We start from the raw sequence: 14979 nt of genomic DNA, 5'->3' as shown, positions 1-14979 counted from the left end.
CACATCATATTTATGTATGTATTTGGTTCTAACAGAGCCATGAGTTTTATTTATTCTCGAACTTTTCCCAAAACAGTTATACTGGTATGCACACTGGGTATCATGACCGAACATTTCCTATTTGTTTTAGATTCCAGGTGATCTTTAGAAATAAATTAGATTATAACTAGATTATTATTAACTCCTCAGGAGCCATGTCGTCTAGGTATACACTACTCAAAGTCAAAGGTTCTTGAATTTGTTATATTATACTACATTTTAATTACTTTTATTAGTAACACATTTATAAGTCTTCGTGTAATGTAATGACTTGAGTACTGTATTAAAGGCAGGTGCACTTAAACATGTATAGATAAGAGTCCCAGACAGCAATAGTATTAAATGTAAAGCAAAAAATATATGGGGTGAACAAAATTTATTTGGTTTTTTTTGCATAAACTTTTGAAAAACAATTTCAGTTCATTTATACATATACTATAGTTTTAAGTGTTTAAGGAAATTTAAACAAAAAATGCTTAAATAAATGGTTAAATAAACTGCCAGTGTATGTGAGACTGAATACATACAAAGGTCAGTAACCAAGTCCCAATGTACTGGCAGGCCTTGTCACAAGTACTGGCAAGCCTTCACTGAGGAGAAATAAAATCAGACACTTTAATACTCAGCTGTGGTTTTATCTGATAAGCTTCCTCCAGGGATGCCATCCGATATGGCCATGCTTCTCTGGAGCAGTGGGAGAGGAGGAGGAGGCGGTGGTGGTGTGTCCACATTTACCATTTTTTTTTGGCTTCATCCTTCTTCAGGTTGAGAACAATAAGCCCAGGTTTACTTGTTGTGAATATTGTATTTGTAGTTGATTTTACTGGTTGTCAGATGTTTTACATAACAGGTTTATTACAACTTAATTAAATCTTTCTTGAGGAAAATACAAGCATTGCACTGGAAAACTATTCACGCTTATATCTTTTGTTAATAGTTAAGTTCTTCGTTCGTAAGTAGGGTATTCTGGCTATAAACCGTTATTAACTAGGTTTTGTACACCCCCTGGAGATGCAGTGTCATGTATTCTACCTCATTTAACACACCTGATTCCACTCATTACCAAAATCCCAAGGCTTTTGTGTGCTGAGTTTGGAGTTACAAATTTAACATTAGTTTTGGCTTGGGAAATTAAAATGTTGCAGAAACTCTGTATGCTTTCTTGTGGATTAAGTGGATTTTTTCACTGCTAAAGTTGAAATAAATATATGTGTAGTCTGTGTAGATAGACTGGGGACAATGGGTAGTGTTACTGCCACACAGCTCTAAAATCCCTGGTTTAACCCTGAGCTTGGGTTTCCTCCAGGTTCTACAGTTTCCTTCCACCTCCTAAAAAACTCTCACCCCCAGTGTTTCTGGGACAGGCTCTGAATCCGCTCTGTCCCTTATCCTGATATTTATCATAATGAATCTCATCAAGGTTAGATGTCTGTGATAAGGAGACATTCAATTTGTACCTTTTTTTGTAGTTTTATTTTATTTTATTTTTGGTGTGTGTGTGTGTGTGTGTACAGTATTTTTCACTTCAAAAGAAACGAAGCATGGCATCATATCAGACATGTTACATTCATGTACATTTATTAAGGCATAATGTATCCATTATTCCTAGACACACAAATGCTTGTAAATTAGATTAGATTAGATTCAGCTTTATTGACATTGTGCAAAGTGCTTACACAAAGCCAATGAAGTGCAGTTAGCACCTAACCACAAGTGCATAAGTGGCATATTTACAATAAATTATGAATTAATACAGACAGCTATAAATATACACTGATCAGGCATAAAATTATGATCACTGAGAGGTGAAGTGAATAACATAACATCTCATCATGACACCTGTTAGTGGGTGGGATATATTAGGCAGCAGGTGAACATTTTGTCCTCAAAGTTGATGTATTAGAAACAGGAAAATGGGCAAGTGTAAGGATTTGAGCGAGAAGGGACAAATTGTGATGGCTAGACCACTGGATCAGAGCATCTCCAAAACTGCAGCTCTTGTGGGGTGTTCCCGGTCTGCAGTGGTCAGTATCTATCAAAGGTATCCTTTAAGTCCTGTAAGTCCTTTAAGTTATGTTAGTATCCTTTAAGTCCTATCTGCTGCTAACATCTTCTGGTACCAGATTCCACAGCACACCTACAGGGATCTAGTGGAGTCCATGCCTTGACGGGTCAGGGTTGTTTTGGCAACAAAAGAGGGGACCAACACAATATTAGGCAGGTGGTCATAAAGTTATGCCATATTACAACATGGTATAAACCCAATTGGGCTCCTTTTGGTCATGTCTAACCCGGACAAAATGCATTTGGCGGGTTTATAAAATTTGGGCTGGCTTTTGATGCAACAGGCGGGTTTTTATTTTTGATTATTAACAGGATATTTTAATACATTTTCCATTCAAACAAACTTTACAATAAAGTTTAATATGTAATGTTGACGTTTTAATTATATGGTTAAGTTTAGCCAATAAGGTTGAGGAGAGTCCTGTCCAGTCAGACTTCAATCCTGATTGGCGGGTTGTTGTAATCATTGTACTCATTAAGTCGATATCACAAAGTTATTAGTAAAGCTGTAAGTGTTTTTTATTATCATCATGCCAAAATGGGGTAAATATAGAAATATATATTTTTATTTACATTTTTATTAATTTTTTTTTTTAATATTTCTTCAATAGATTCTAGGTCATGTGACCCTGTGACCCAAAACTAATACCAAAATAATCTAATTGGACACCTCCACAAGGTACACCTCTTTATATCCCAAGAAATATCTTTGTTGATTTTTATTTTTATTTTAATTTCATTAAGTGACTTTTTCTTCAAATAAATAATAAATAAAATTAATAAATTAATTAATTAAATACATAAAAATTTTAATAAAAATCAGTGAAGACATATTTTTGGGATAACAAGAGGTGTACCTTGTGGAGGTGTCCAATTAGATTATTTTGCTACTAGTTTGGGGTCACAGGGTCACACTGAAGGAATATTGATTTTTTAAAATTAAAAAATAAATAATTAATTACAAATTAATTCACATGATGCACATCTATTAATTAAATTATTATTAATAAATGAACAAAAACTGTCTGCAATGACGCATGGCATATGTACATTTAAGAAGAAATTAGAATAACTGGGGCACGTAGCCAGGTAAGTAACAAGTACCACATTTCAGTCGTACAGAAATTTGTGGACGGTTCCTAAAATACCGTCTGTCCAATGTCGGTCTAATGTCCGAACTTCACCGCGGTGGAAGACGGCACGTTGCCACAAATGACAGAAGAAGAGATACTTCCGGTTTTAGACAAGACAGAATATGCAGCTGTTTTTCCGTTTCTACGCTATAGGACTTTCTTTATCTAAGGTATAAATGAGGAAAGAAAATCAAGTCTAATTTTAAAAAGGCGTCTGACATTTTCATCACATCATTAAAAAACGATTTCATTTTCGTTTTTTTTTTTGTTTCTGTTTATTAAAAGAAACTTCAAATACCAAAAAGTACACAGACCCCTTTGCACTACCCTTTCTGTTTCGGGTTTTCTGTTTGTTATTGTATTTTAGTTATCACAGTATGCATTTTTTCTGGGCTGGTATTTTTTTTTAATTGGGAGACTTTTAAGCTGTAAGTTGGGCTGGACACCAGGAAGTACCAACGCCGAGGAATAAGCATCAGTTTGTCGAGGTAAAATCCCAAACACCTCCTATTCCTGCTCATTATTAGTGCACTGTATGGGCTATACGGCGTGGCGTCTACACCCTAACTAGTGCCCTTTATCAACAAGATCGAGCAGTTTAGGATTCAACCTACATTTTGCTGGAGGAAATTCACCGAAGGCATAACGTAACACTGGTCAGTGAGCTGGTCTGGTGCTGGGCACTTTAGGATATTTTATTATAGCATTGCTTGACGCATCAGTGATCGAAGTCATTTCTCTCAACAGAAACAATGTCCGACTTTGTGATTTTATCCTTGATCCTGTTTTTGGTCGTGTGTCTCATCCTGACAATTGCTGCTTTCGTGTTTTTCTCCGGACTGCTGTCTGAGGTCGTTGTCCGGACAGGATCTCCCCCGATCAAAAAGATCACTATTGCGTACAAGTTTAAGAAGGGATCGTACCGGGAGCGCGGATCCGCCTTCACCGAGAGCTGCAGCATCGCCCCTAAGCTCTGCTCTGTTGGTGTGTATTATGACAACCCCAGCGAGGTGAGTTACACTGGTCATATATTCACTCTGCAACTTTTCTTCTCCGTCTCGCTCAGACCTTTTATTATTCGGGCCTGACGCTAGATTGTTGTCTAGACTGAGAGACAGAGAGAAATAGAAAATACAGAGGAAGATCTGGTGAAGTCTGATGTAAGGCACACATTTGTGTAGGGCTAGGTACCCTAATGACAGTGAGACATAAACACGTGACGGACAATAGACTTTTAACGCAAACAAGCCAAGCCTCCATTCCAGCTGAATGTGGGAGATAATCAGCTGTGTTTACTGACAGGATCTCTCAGCTCAAAACATTGCACACTGTACAAGCACACAGTTGTAAAAGGGCATATTGGCCTGTTTCACTTTCTGTTGAACACTAAAACATGCCTGATTAGTGTACTTATATATTTAGTGCAGTCTTGCATGATAATATGCTTCTTCAGGTGAGACTTTACAGCACGTCTGTGTGTTTGCTCAGTTTTCTGCTTTACACCTGTCCTGATCTGTTGTCCTGTACAGTCAGTGCACTGTTTACTGTATATTGATTAATATTGCTTTGTATTTGCTGTGTGGAGTTGCTGATCATCACTAAAACACAGCTCTATCTATCTATCTATCTATCTATCTATCTATCTATCTATCTATCTATCTATCTATCTATCTATTGTAACTACTGTAAGATGGGTGAAACAAAAACAAAGCAATTAAATTATTGTGGTGCTAGAAGCTAAGCATATGGTGGATTGATAATATTGAACATTGCCAATCTTGCAGTGATGTATGAAGACATGATGAAGTCGCTGGTGTTGTAACAGAGAGATTATTAGTCAACAACACATTAAGCAATTTCTCAGAGCGAACAGAATTTCCAGATAATTAACTTAGCCTTCGACTAAAATCACGTGGCTGCTCACAACATCAACATGATTCAAGATTCAAGAAGTGTTTATTGTCATTTCAACCACATATAGCTGATGCAGTACGTAGTGAAATGAAACAACATTTCTCGAGGACCCTGGTGCTACATAAATATACAGCATGTAGTTCAAACACATAAAACAACACAGAGCTAGGACATAAGTTTGTCTTAGCCACATAAAGTGCAAAGTGTGAAACTAGGTGCAAACAGAGCAAAGACAAGAAACAGAAACAATAAGTACAAAAAACAACACAAAAGCAGGACACTAAGCGCCGAAAAAGAACATGTGCAATGAAATAAAATGAAATTAGGTGACTAATAACATATGCGATTTGAACATATAAATATATATAGGGGCCTGACAACACGTATTGTGCAAAAATGCAGTAGCAGCCGTCGAGGTAGTGCAAGTAGAGATAAAGATAAACATAAACATAGCAGCGGATGAAATATTAACAAGTGAATAAAGCAGCACTTCTTTACATTTAAATCAGTTCTACTACAGTATGTAAACTAGTATTTGCTTTAGGTCAGTGAACATATACACAAATTTGCTAAATAAAACTATAATTTTGACTATTCCTGTTCACTGTTTTGAGCAGTTATATATTTATCACTTTCGCAGTTGGTTCACTTTGTAGTTTGAACGCATGGAGGTTGAAAATTAAATGAGGTTCGACCTCCTGCTTCTGAATTAAGTCGATTGCAACACAAGTATTAAATGCAACAAGTCATGGGTTTGTTTATGACAACAGTTTTGATATATTCAAGACCACAACGTGATAATTCACAGTCATGAGATAGTTTTGGCCTTGAAATATTGACCCGTGAACACAAATAACCACCATGTCACCTCAGAGGCTCTGTCAGTGCAGACAAAATGCAACGTATGCTTTTTATACATAACTACAGGAAAAGACCAGTGCTTTAAATAAATATATTGAAGTCTCATTCTGTAGTTATGTATAGATTTATACAATGATTTTTATCATGTACTTGTCGTGTTATTTGCATTATGTGTAAGTCAGTGTGTGTTGTATAGTGTGGTACTATACACAAACATGACATATACGTGAACATGTACAGGAATAACAAAAATGTTAGAACTTGTAGAAGTTTGTAGAGATGAATATTTCCCTGAGTGCTATTGCAGTTCAACGTGCTGCATGGCAGTAATGGCAGCAACTGGCACCAAAAGCCTTATGTGCCTGCACAAAAGTGCCTATGCTAATCCGGTATTTGTCATTTCTGCTACGCCAGCACATTTTTTGAAACGAGTTGCTTTTGCATCTCCTCTCTGGTGCCTGCTGGAAGTGTCCCAGGTGCCCATGTCCCGTAGATAGACATTCTGCTCCTCTGACACTACTTTCTGCTGTTAATCCAGCCAGACCACTGATATGAGTTGTTTTAAAACTACCGCTTTTACATTAGAGTAGACATACAATATCAGGTGAGTTTGAGTGATAAAGCCACAAAATACTTGACTTGACTGATAGGTTTGTCCAAACAGTATGCTTGGCTGATATGAAAGCTTTATAGCAAGATATAACATGATGTCTTTGTTGGAAAGGACTGGGGTGCAAAGTATCAGCCTTATTTTCATCCTGTTCATAAGGACTGAAATCTGAGACTGTCTGTGATGTTTGTACCAGTTTATGGTGCAAGGGACAACACAAGGGACTGCTCTTTGTGGAGTCATAACACCTCAGGATATCTGCTCAGTCAGGGTTATTGCTGTAGTTTATAATCTGCCCTTGGACAAAATGGGCATTTCAGTTTAGACACAGGACCACTATCATTTCAGTTTATCTCACAGGACAGGTTTCTCATTTGTCATGACAAATACTTGGAGTCCTCATGGCATCAGAAAAGTGTATTAGAATACAAATAAATCAATACACCAATAACATTCCCATTATCTATCATTAAGGTTTAAGTATTCATGAGCATTCAGAAGTAGCCCAGACAACCGCAAAGTGAGCAAACTGCTGAGTTTAGTTGAAATATCCAGCATTTGTATATCACATCAAATTTGCATAAAAAATCCTGGTATTTCAACTGGTGTTAATGCTGAGAGTGCTGAGAAGGTGACAGCATGACCTTCTGACAGTAATTGTTTGCAGTGGGATCAGCTGGTTGTGACTGTGTATGAGAAGTGTCATATACATGACTCCTTATACACTCCTATAACAAGTTAATGCCTTTTGCCAAGCTAAAGACTTTTGTTCATGTTTTAAACTGAGGACCAAAAAGGACTAACTGAGGACTGTCCTTACAGATAGCAAGATTTTCTTTCTTTTTCTTTCTTCCTTTTTTTTTTTTTTAAAGAAAAGACTCAGAGAGAAACAGTTTGCTGCATATACAGACACAAAACCCTAGCTTTTCGAAAAACTAATTTGAGAATGCGAATAAGTATAAATAAAAAAATAATAAATAATAAAAGAATATAATACCATAAATCAGTGGTTCTTAAAAGTGGGCTCTGTAATGGATAGCCAAAGGGTGTGTGAGATTTTTTTTTTTCCAGTGGTGGAAATCTGAACCTGCCATCATCAAAGCTGTATTTATTACTTGGTGCTTTTCGGCTGGTTTCTTTAATTGGGTTTGTACACATTCGAAGAATAAGCCTAATTTTTGAATATTCATAAAATACATCAGTACTGAATGTCATTTCTTGTCATGTTTTTTCACAGCCAAAGCAAGGCTTCCAAACGCCTCTCCCTTTGCAGTTGATTTTGCAAAGCAAACATTTTTTCTGAAGATAGCCTTCCAGAAAAAAACTTACTTCCCCCAGCAACTGACTGTTAAGTAAAGGCATGTCTGTCCATGTCAGCCCTGGTTAAATGTGCAACACTTTCAAATTATACATACATACAATAATACATACACAGACTATTCCCAACCCTTAGAAGCTTTTTATTCTGCTGAGCTGTAGCTAGATCATAGCTGAGACCTCAAACAGATGAAGCTTCACAGGGAGCAGGGGAATTGGGTACAGAGCTTATCTTTCACAGTCACTTTAAAATGTATATATAAAATATATATTATTATATTGTGGGATTGTATTCTTATGTAATCTAACATATTATTCCATTGATTTTCATTGTTACGGTGGATCCAAAGCCTATCGTAGATGGCAAGGCAGGAAAATGTCTTCAATTGGACACCAGTCTATTGCAGGTCACATACACCTCCATGCACTCATTCATACCTAGCAGCAGTTTAGAGTATAATTTAGAGTACAATCCAAACCTAAGACCTCATGGAATCATGTAGGCATGGGGAGAACATTTGTGACTCCAAACATGTAACACGTAACAGCTACAGTGGAATGTAGCAGGAGCAGTGTGTTGTGTTTTTTGTTTTGTTTTGTTTTTTGTTTTTCTCAGCTTGCCAGACATTTAAAAACAGCAAGCTGAAGAAATGTGCTCTAATATTGTGCTGTAAATCTGAAACCAGCTGAAGTCAAGGTCAGGTCTAAAAGTGCCTCTTAGACAATCCTGTTTCTCAGCTACTCAGTGGAATACACAAAGGTGCAGTGAATGCTTGTTCTTTCTTTCTTTCTTTCTTTCTTTCTTTCTTTCTTTCTTTCTTTCTTTCTTTCTTTCTGCACTGTGCTCTCGCATTGTGTACACAATGAGTATGAGATGTGAACAAGTAGACTGACAGGATTTACTGAAAAACAAAGACACCTTCATGCATTGTTTCATTCCTTCCTTCAAACAATTCACTTTGTATTGTATTTGACATGGTTGCTTTTTGCAATTGTTGCATATGAAGTTTTGGGACACCCCTCCAAATCATTGAATTCGGGGGTTGGACTCGGCCCCTTAGTTCCGGTGAAAGGAACTCTTCATGCTTCAGCATACCAAGACATTTCAGACAATTTCATGCTCCAAACTTTGTGGGAACAGTTTGGGGATGACCCCTTCCTGTTCCACCATGACTGTACACCAGTGCACAAAGCAAGGTCCATAAAGACATGGATGATCAAGTTTGGTGTTGAGGAACTTGACTTGAGGTCAGAGTCCTGACATCACACCTTCAGGATGAATTAGAGCGGAGACTGCAAGCCATTCCAAAACTGGGACATCTGCCTTTACATGCACATGACTGTAATATGGAGTTGTCCCGCCCTTTGCAGCTATAACAGCTTCAATTCTTCTGGGAAGGCTTTCCACAAGGTTTAGGAGTGTGTTTATGGGATACACTACCAGTCAAAAGTTTGGACACACCATTTAATTCGATGTTTTTTGTTTAGGGATTTATAATACTGGAGATTTCAAAACTATGAAATAACACACATGGACTTAAGTAATCCATATGTAATGACAAAAAACAACAGTCAGTTGTTGTTTTAAGACACGAAGGTCAGGTGTTCTGGAATAGTTCTTGCAAGAACAGTATTGTCAAGTGCATTTGCAAAACCCATCAAGCACCATGATGAAACTGGCTCACATGAAGACCATCCCAGTAAAGCAAGACCAAAACTTACCTCTGCTGCAGAAGGGAAGTTCATTTAGAGTTACCAGCCTCAGAAATCACCAATTAACAGCACCTCAGATTAGAGCCGTTATGAAGGCTTTACAGAGCATAAGTAGCAGACATATCTCAATATCAACTGTTCAAAGGACATTATTGTGTTTTTGGCCGCCTTCAGCATTGTTTTACAATGTAGAAAGAAATAAACATCAGGAAAGACCATGGAATTAGAAGATGTGTCCAAACTTTTGACTGGTAGTTCTGGGACAGTACTTGTTTTCCTGAACTCTTTTGTATGTATCTCAACCAGAGGTAAAGTTATTTTAGATTATTCTTCTACCAACAACAATTGTTTTATAATCTACTCTACATATGGACAGACAACATAACAGATACCATTGTTACAGATACAATAGGAAATGAGGTCTCACTCTGATTATCAGAATCCTCCACATCAGTCTCACTGAGGTAAAATTCGCTAACTGATGTAACCGATCACTGTTTGTGTTCACATCAGTGAGGAATTCAGTACTGTTGACTAAACAGTTGTGATTAATGTTTTCAAGCAGCTTTTCTCTGTTTTGATGATGATGTGATGGTGCAGGAGTATCAGTTTGACGTGTATCTGTTCACAATCACTACATTCCTTGCGTGAAATCACAAAACAATCGTCTGATGCTTTGACGGTTTTTGGGCACTGTTTTGGACATTAAAACTTTCATTCCCTCTTCCCTGTAAATATGTTTGACATAGCAGGTGGAGTTATAAATGAATAACATTGATCATCTCGTTACAACGGCACCTGTCAAGAGTTGAGATATACAGTATTAGGCAGCAAGTGAACAGTCAGTTCCTGATGTTGATGTGCTGCAAGCAGAAAAAAATTGCCAAGTGTAAGGTTCAGAGTGACTTTAACAAAGACTAAATTGTGATGGCTAGACGACTAATTCTAGCCTGTCTGGTTCGATCTCACACAAGAGCTACTGTGGCACAAGTTGCTGAAAAAGTTCATGCACAAGTGAGACCTATTCAATATAAGGCAGGTGGTTGTAATGTTATGGTTAATTCAATATAATAAAAGTAGTAATATCTTCTGTAGAATGTTAGTATAGTATAGTTTGAACACAAAATGAAACGTCTCATCTTTGGACAGTACATATTTGTAACTGAGGTGGAACAATTTAGCTGTTAGATACTTAGGACACATGTTGTCTGCTGGAAAACTGTGACTTAACATTTCCTTGAAAAGTAAACACAATGACTGTAGAGACAGAACTTTCCAGGTCCCTCCTAGAGAAACGTGGCAGCTTGGCAAACCGCATACGAGTCATCTGCCATGCAGCTCCAGTGGTGCTGCTTAAAAGTGGAACGTGGCAGGCAGTGTGCTGTGACAGCTGTAGGCAGGATTAGGTGCCTTCTCGCTCTGTTTATTTAATATCCTGCAAAACTACTGAAGTGTTGCAATGAAGTGTTAATGTGCTATTCCTGTCTGGAGTCTGGAGACTCATAGTGAAGCCGTGCATAAACTTTGCACTCTTTATTAAACTAAAAAATGAAGAAAATCGATTTATCGCATTATTTATTCTAATATCCCTGTGTGAAGTTTTAAGTAGTCTTTAATAAAACGTGCACCATAAAGTATTGTATTATGCCGTCCTGAACACTAGGGGGCAGTAAAATCATTTAATAAATGTTGGAAGTGTTTACCAAGAAGCAGATTATGGAGTATACTGTAAGCCATGGTATTTCACAGATTTTTATTTTATTTATTTATTTTTAAAAATCTATTTACGTTTGCTGGTCTGATTAGCAAAATGACAGACAATGACAAATGACCAAAAACAAACAAACAAACAACATCAACAACATTTTTTTGGATATATTGAGAGAAATACACCTTTATTTATCCTATGACAGCTTTAAAAAGGTTTTGTCTTTGGTTCAGTCTGTGGTACTAATCAGTCATGCTTCACGAACAGAAAACAAAAACAAAACAACAACACTTTTTTTTAGCCACAGTTTAGGTTTAAACTGTTATTCAGTCATTCAGTCATGTTAGTTGCCTTTACAAATTTGACTGAATTCCCCCTGATATAGAGCTTAGGCTGTGTAAAAGTGTGTGTAAAGGAAAATTCAGCCAATAAAAATGCCTCAAACGTCCATCCTGCCTGAGCAAAATGTCCACCGTATAGACGTATATGGTCTAAGACTTCTTTTATTGTTGTTGTTGTTCTTTCGGCTGCTTCATATTTGGGGTCGCCACAGCGGATCATTTGGTCCGCGTGTTTTGATTTGGCACAGGTTTTATGCCGGATGCCCTTCCTGACACAACCCTCCCATTTAACCCGGGCATATGGTCTAAGACTAAAGAGAGATATTTAAGAATGCTTACTGCTATCACATAACTGTATTAAAAAAGAAAACAGGAGTAAATAGATATTTCTCCCTCTGCCTGAGTGCTACAAGTCTTTGCATCTACTCAACATGTGGTTTGTTTTCATATCATACATAGTACATGGTGCTGCACTGATTACACTTTTTTTTCCTCTCATTCAGATTGTATACAGTCCTCTGTAGTTAGCTGCAGATATTCAGTGCAGGAAATAAGTCTGTTACTGTGAGCTTCCTGTTATCAAGTTGTTTAAAGCTGTGTGCTTTAAATCCTGTGTTACACAACTTGTGTGTCAGTGAATCAGAACAGAAAATGTGTCAAATCCTGTACTAGTCCAGCTTTTCAGGACACATCAGCCTAGATACCAATATCCGGTGTCAGTATCTTTACTTTGCTGATCAGTGAGATGGCAACTGCTTGGATTGCTTCATACTTACAGATGTCAGTCCCAGTTTTCAGTCAAAATGCATAGCTCATTATTTTATGTAAGTGTGAAAGTTATTCATTTCTGAACCAGTTCTAAGTGCTGTTTTCGAGGACCTCTATAAAGAAAAGCAAAGTGTACAGCAGTTCAAGAAGAGTGTACAGCAGTACTGTTTATGAGATTAGTTTAATTAATTATTGTTTCATTATTAGGCAGAGCTTGCTACTGAGTTTACTCTGGATTGTGTGGGCGGGGCTTTTTATTAGTTTGTTCACAGAGTTTCTGAGACCAAGTGTGTGAATGAGAGGGTGAGTGTGTGTGTGTGTGTGTGAGAGAGAGCGAGAGAGAGAGTGCTTGTGTGTGTTTGTGTATGAATGAGTGTGTGAATGCGCTTGTGTGTGTGTATGTGTTAATGAGTAGGTGTGTGAATGTATGTGTGATTGAGAGCATGAATGAGTCTATGAATGAGAGGGTGACTGTGTGTGTGTGTGAATGGTGCTCAGCAGTGGACTGGCATCCATTCTAGGGTGAATTCTTTCATGTTGCCAGGTCCAGCTCTATTACAAACCTGACCAGGATGAAACACTTACTGAAAATGGATGAATGAATTATTGTGCACTTTAAAATCATGACCATGATGCCTCTGTGTGGACAGCACCTGCTGTTGTGTTCTCGTGAAAGCCCTCAGTACACTCATTTAGTAAAAGTGTTTGCATGTTTTTGCAGATGCTATCAAGTTTACATGTGACTTATCACATCCTTTAGTAAACCGCTCACTAACTGCAGTTTAGTCCATGAATAGTAAACGAGGGAATATTGACGTTCCTGCAAACATGATCTGTTTATTGTCTCTGTATGTAGAGCTGGTAACTGCGCTGGGCATTTTGATTGGCACCTTCACCTTTAGCCACTGATTCCCCAACAGCCAATTAGCCGAGGATCATATTCTGATAGGTGCTTGGCACCTCTTCGGGTCTTTGTTGCTTTTAATTGGCTTATGGTCGTGTGCTCATTACGGTGACAGACCCCATGGGGTCAGAGTCACCTGCTTGAGACGGTCAGCTGTCGACCTCGCTGCTCACTTAGCTGGACAAGCAACCTGGAAAAGACTTGTAGCAGGGACACAAGATTAAACATTCATCACTAAATTTGCAACATACATAGGTTAATGAGTATAAGTATCTGTCTGTGCTCTTTAAATGAAAGATTTGCATAGCATTTCTCATTTGAAATCTCCTGTCATATGCTTCATATATACCACACTCATTATGTTTCAGACGATTGTAGTATTTCGAAACAATTTGAAGAACTAATAAATGATAAAGAATATATTGCATTTATCTATGTATAGTAATTTCCCATCAAACCATGTCTTAAGATTTGATTGTAGCCTTTCAAATCTGCTGCACAGCGGATAATCATAACCTTATTCTTGATGCCTTACAGCTTCTTCAGTCATTTGGGAGTAAAATGTCATTGTTCTTTCTTGATATGAATCATTTAAAAGCCATAAAACTTGTTATTATGTGCAAGCATCATGCTAGAAATCTGTATGTATCTAGGCAAAACTTATTCTGAAGAGAATGAACTTTATATCTAATGACAGGCCAGAGTTTTGTCCTGCACAGAATGAGTAGAAAATTGTGAGACTAATTTATTAGCCTCATAACATAGAAGGGTTTCAATACAGGTCTCAAGCAGTCCTATTAGGAGGTTTGAAATTCATATGATTTCAGAATTAGCACTCCAGTAATAAATATATTTTAATTTGGAATTGATAATAATGCGCTGTCTGGACAAACGGCCACTCACAGATGCAGCTCCTGGTCATGTGTTGTCCTTAACCTAGGTGTTTCTAGAGTACTATAAGAATCAGGCTACTTATACTTATTGGTAATATTTACCTTGTTCATTAAAGTGACAGATTAAATATTAAAAGAGTAATAATGTATATAGCTACATGTTTTTGCTCATTAGCTAGGCAACTGTGGATAAACAGCGCCTGGCCGTGTTCCGATCCTCAGCTGTCTAGTTTGGATGATCCTGTGCTCAATATAGCTCCTGATTCCTGCTCTTACTTGATAGGATTAGAACCTGATGCACTTTTCTGCTGTTGTAGCTCATCCGCCTCAAGTGTTGTGATTCTTGACATGCTTTTCTGCTCACCATGGTTGTAAAGAACGGTTATGTGAATTACCGTAGACTCTCCGTCAGCTCAGATCCATCTGACTGTACTTCTCTGTCCTCTCTCTGACTCTCACTGAATTCTTTTCTTTTTCTGTTTGATTTCCACACCATTCTGTTTAAACTGTAAAGTGCCTAAAAGTCTCAGTTTCTGAAATATTTAAAACCAACCCATCATGTCACTCAGATTTTTTTCCCCTTATTCTGATGTTGGGCTCTTGAACTCTGCATGATTCAATTCTGTGACATGAATGTCTGATGATAATTTCATGAATGAGCAGGTGTACAGATTTTCCCAATAGAGTGGAAAGTGTCGTTTTAGTAACACTACC

The 14979-nt window shown here is 37.5% G+C and overlaps 1 protein-coding gene across 2 annotated transcripts in view; it reads left to right on the top strand.

Annotated features, from left to right (window-relative positions):
• The first annotated feature begins 3674 nt into the window (after window positions 1-3674).
• The window catches only part of tex264a (testis expressed 264, ER-phagy receptor a), a 71591-nt gene continuing 60286 nt past the window's right edge, over window positions 3675-14979 (top strand). The window contains exons 1-2 of one of the 2 annotated variants that reach the window (XM_058403757.1): window positions 3675-3892; window positions 3984-4246. In XM_058403757.1, coding sequence (XP_058259740.1) covers window positions 3989-4246 — 258 coding nt within the window. In that variant the 5' untranslated portion in view covers window positions 3675-3892; window positions 3984-3988. Of the gene's footprint in view, window positions 4247-14979 lie in introns of both variants that reach the window. The other variant, XM_058403756.1, reaches the window with a different exon arrangement.

The sequence above is a fragment of the Hemibagrus wyckioides genome, linkage group LG11 (assembly GCF_019097595.1).
Source record: "Hemibagrus wyckioides isolate EC202008001 linkage group LG11, SWU_Hwy_1.0, whole genome shotgun sequence".
Classification (NCBI taxonomy): Eukaryota; Metazoa; Chordata; class Actinopteri; order Siluriformes; family Bagridae; genus Hemibagrus; species Hemibagrus wyckioides.
The sequence above is the reverse complement of the archived record's forward strand: the minus strand, read 5'-3'. Positions and strand labels throughout refer to the sequence as shown.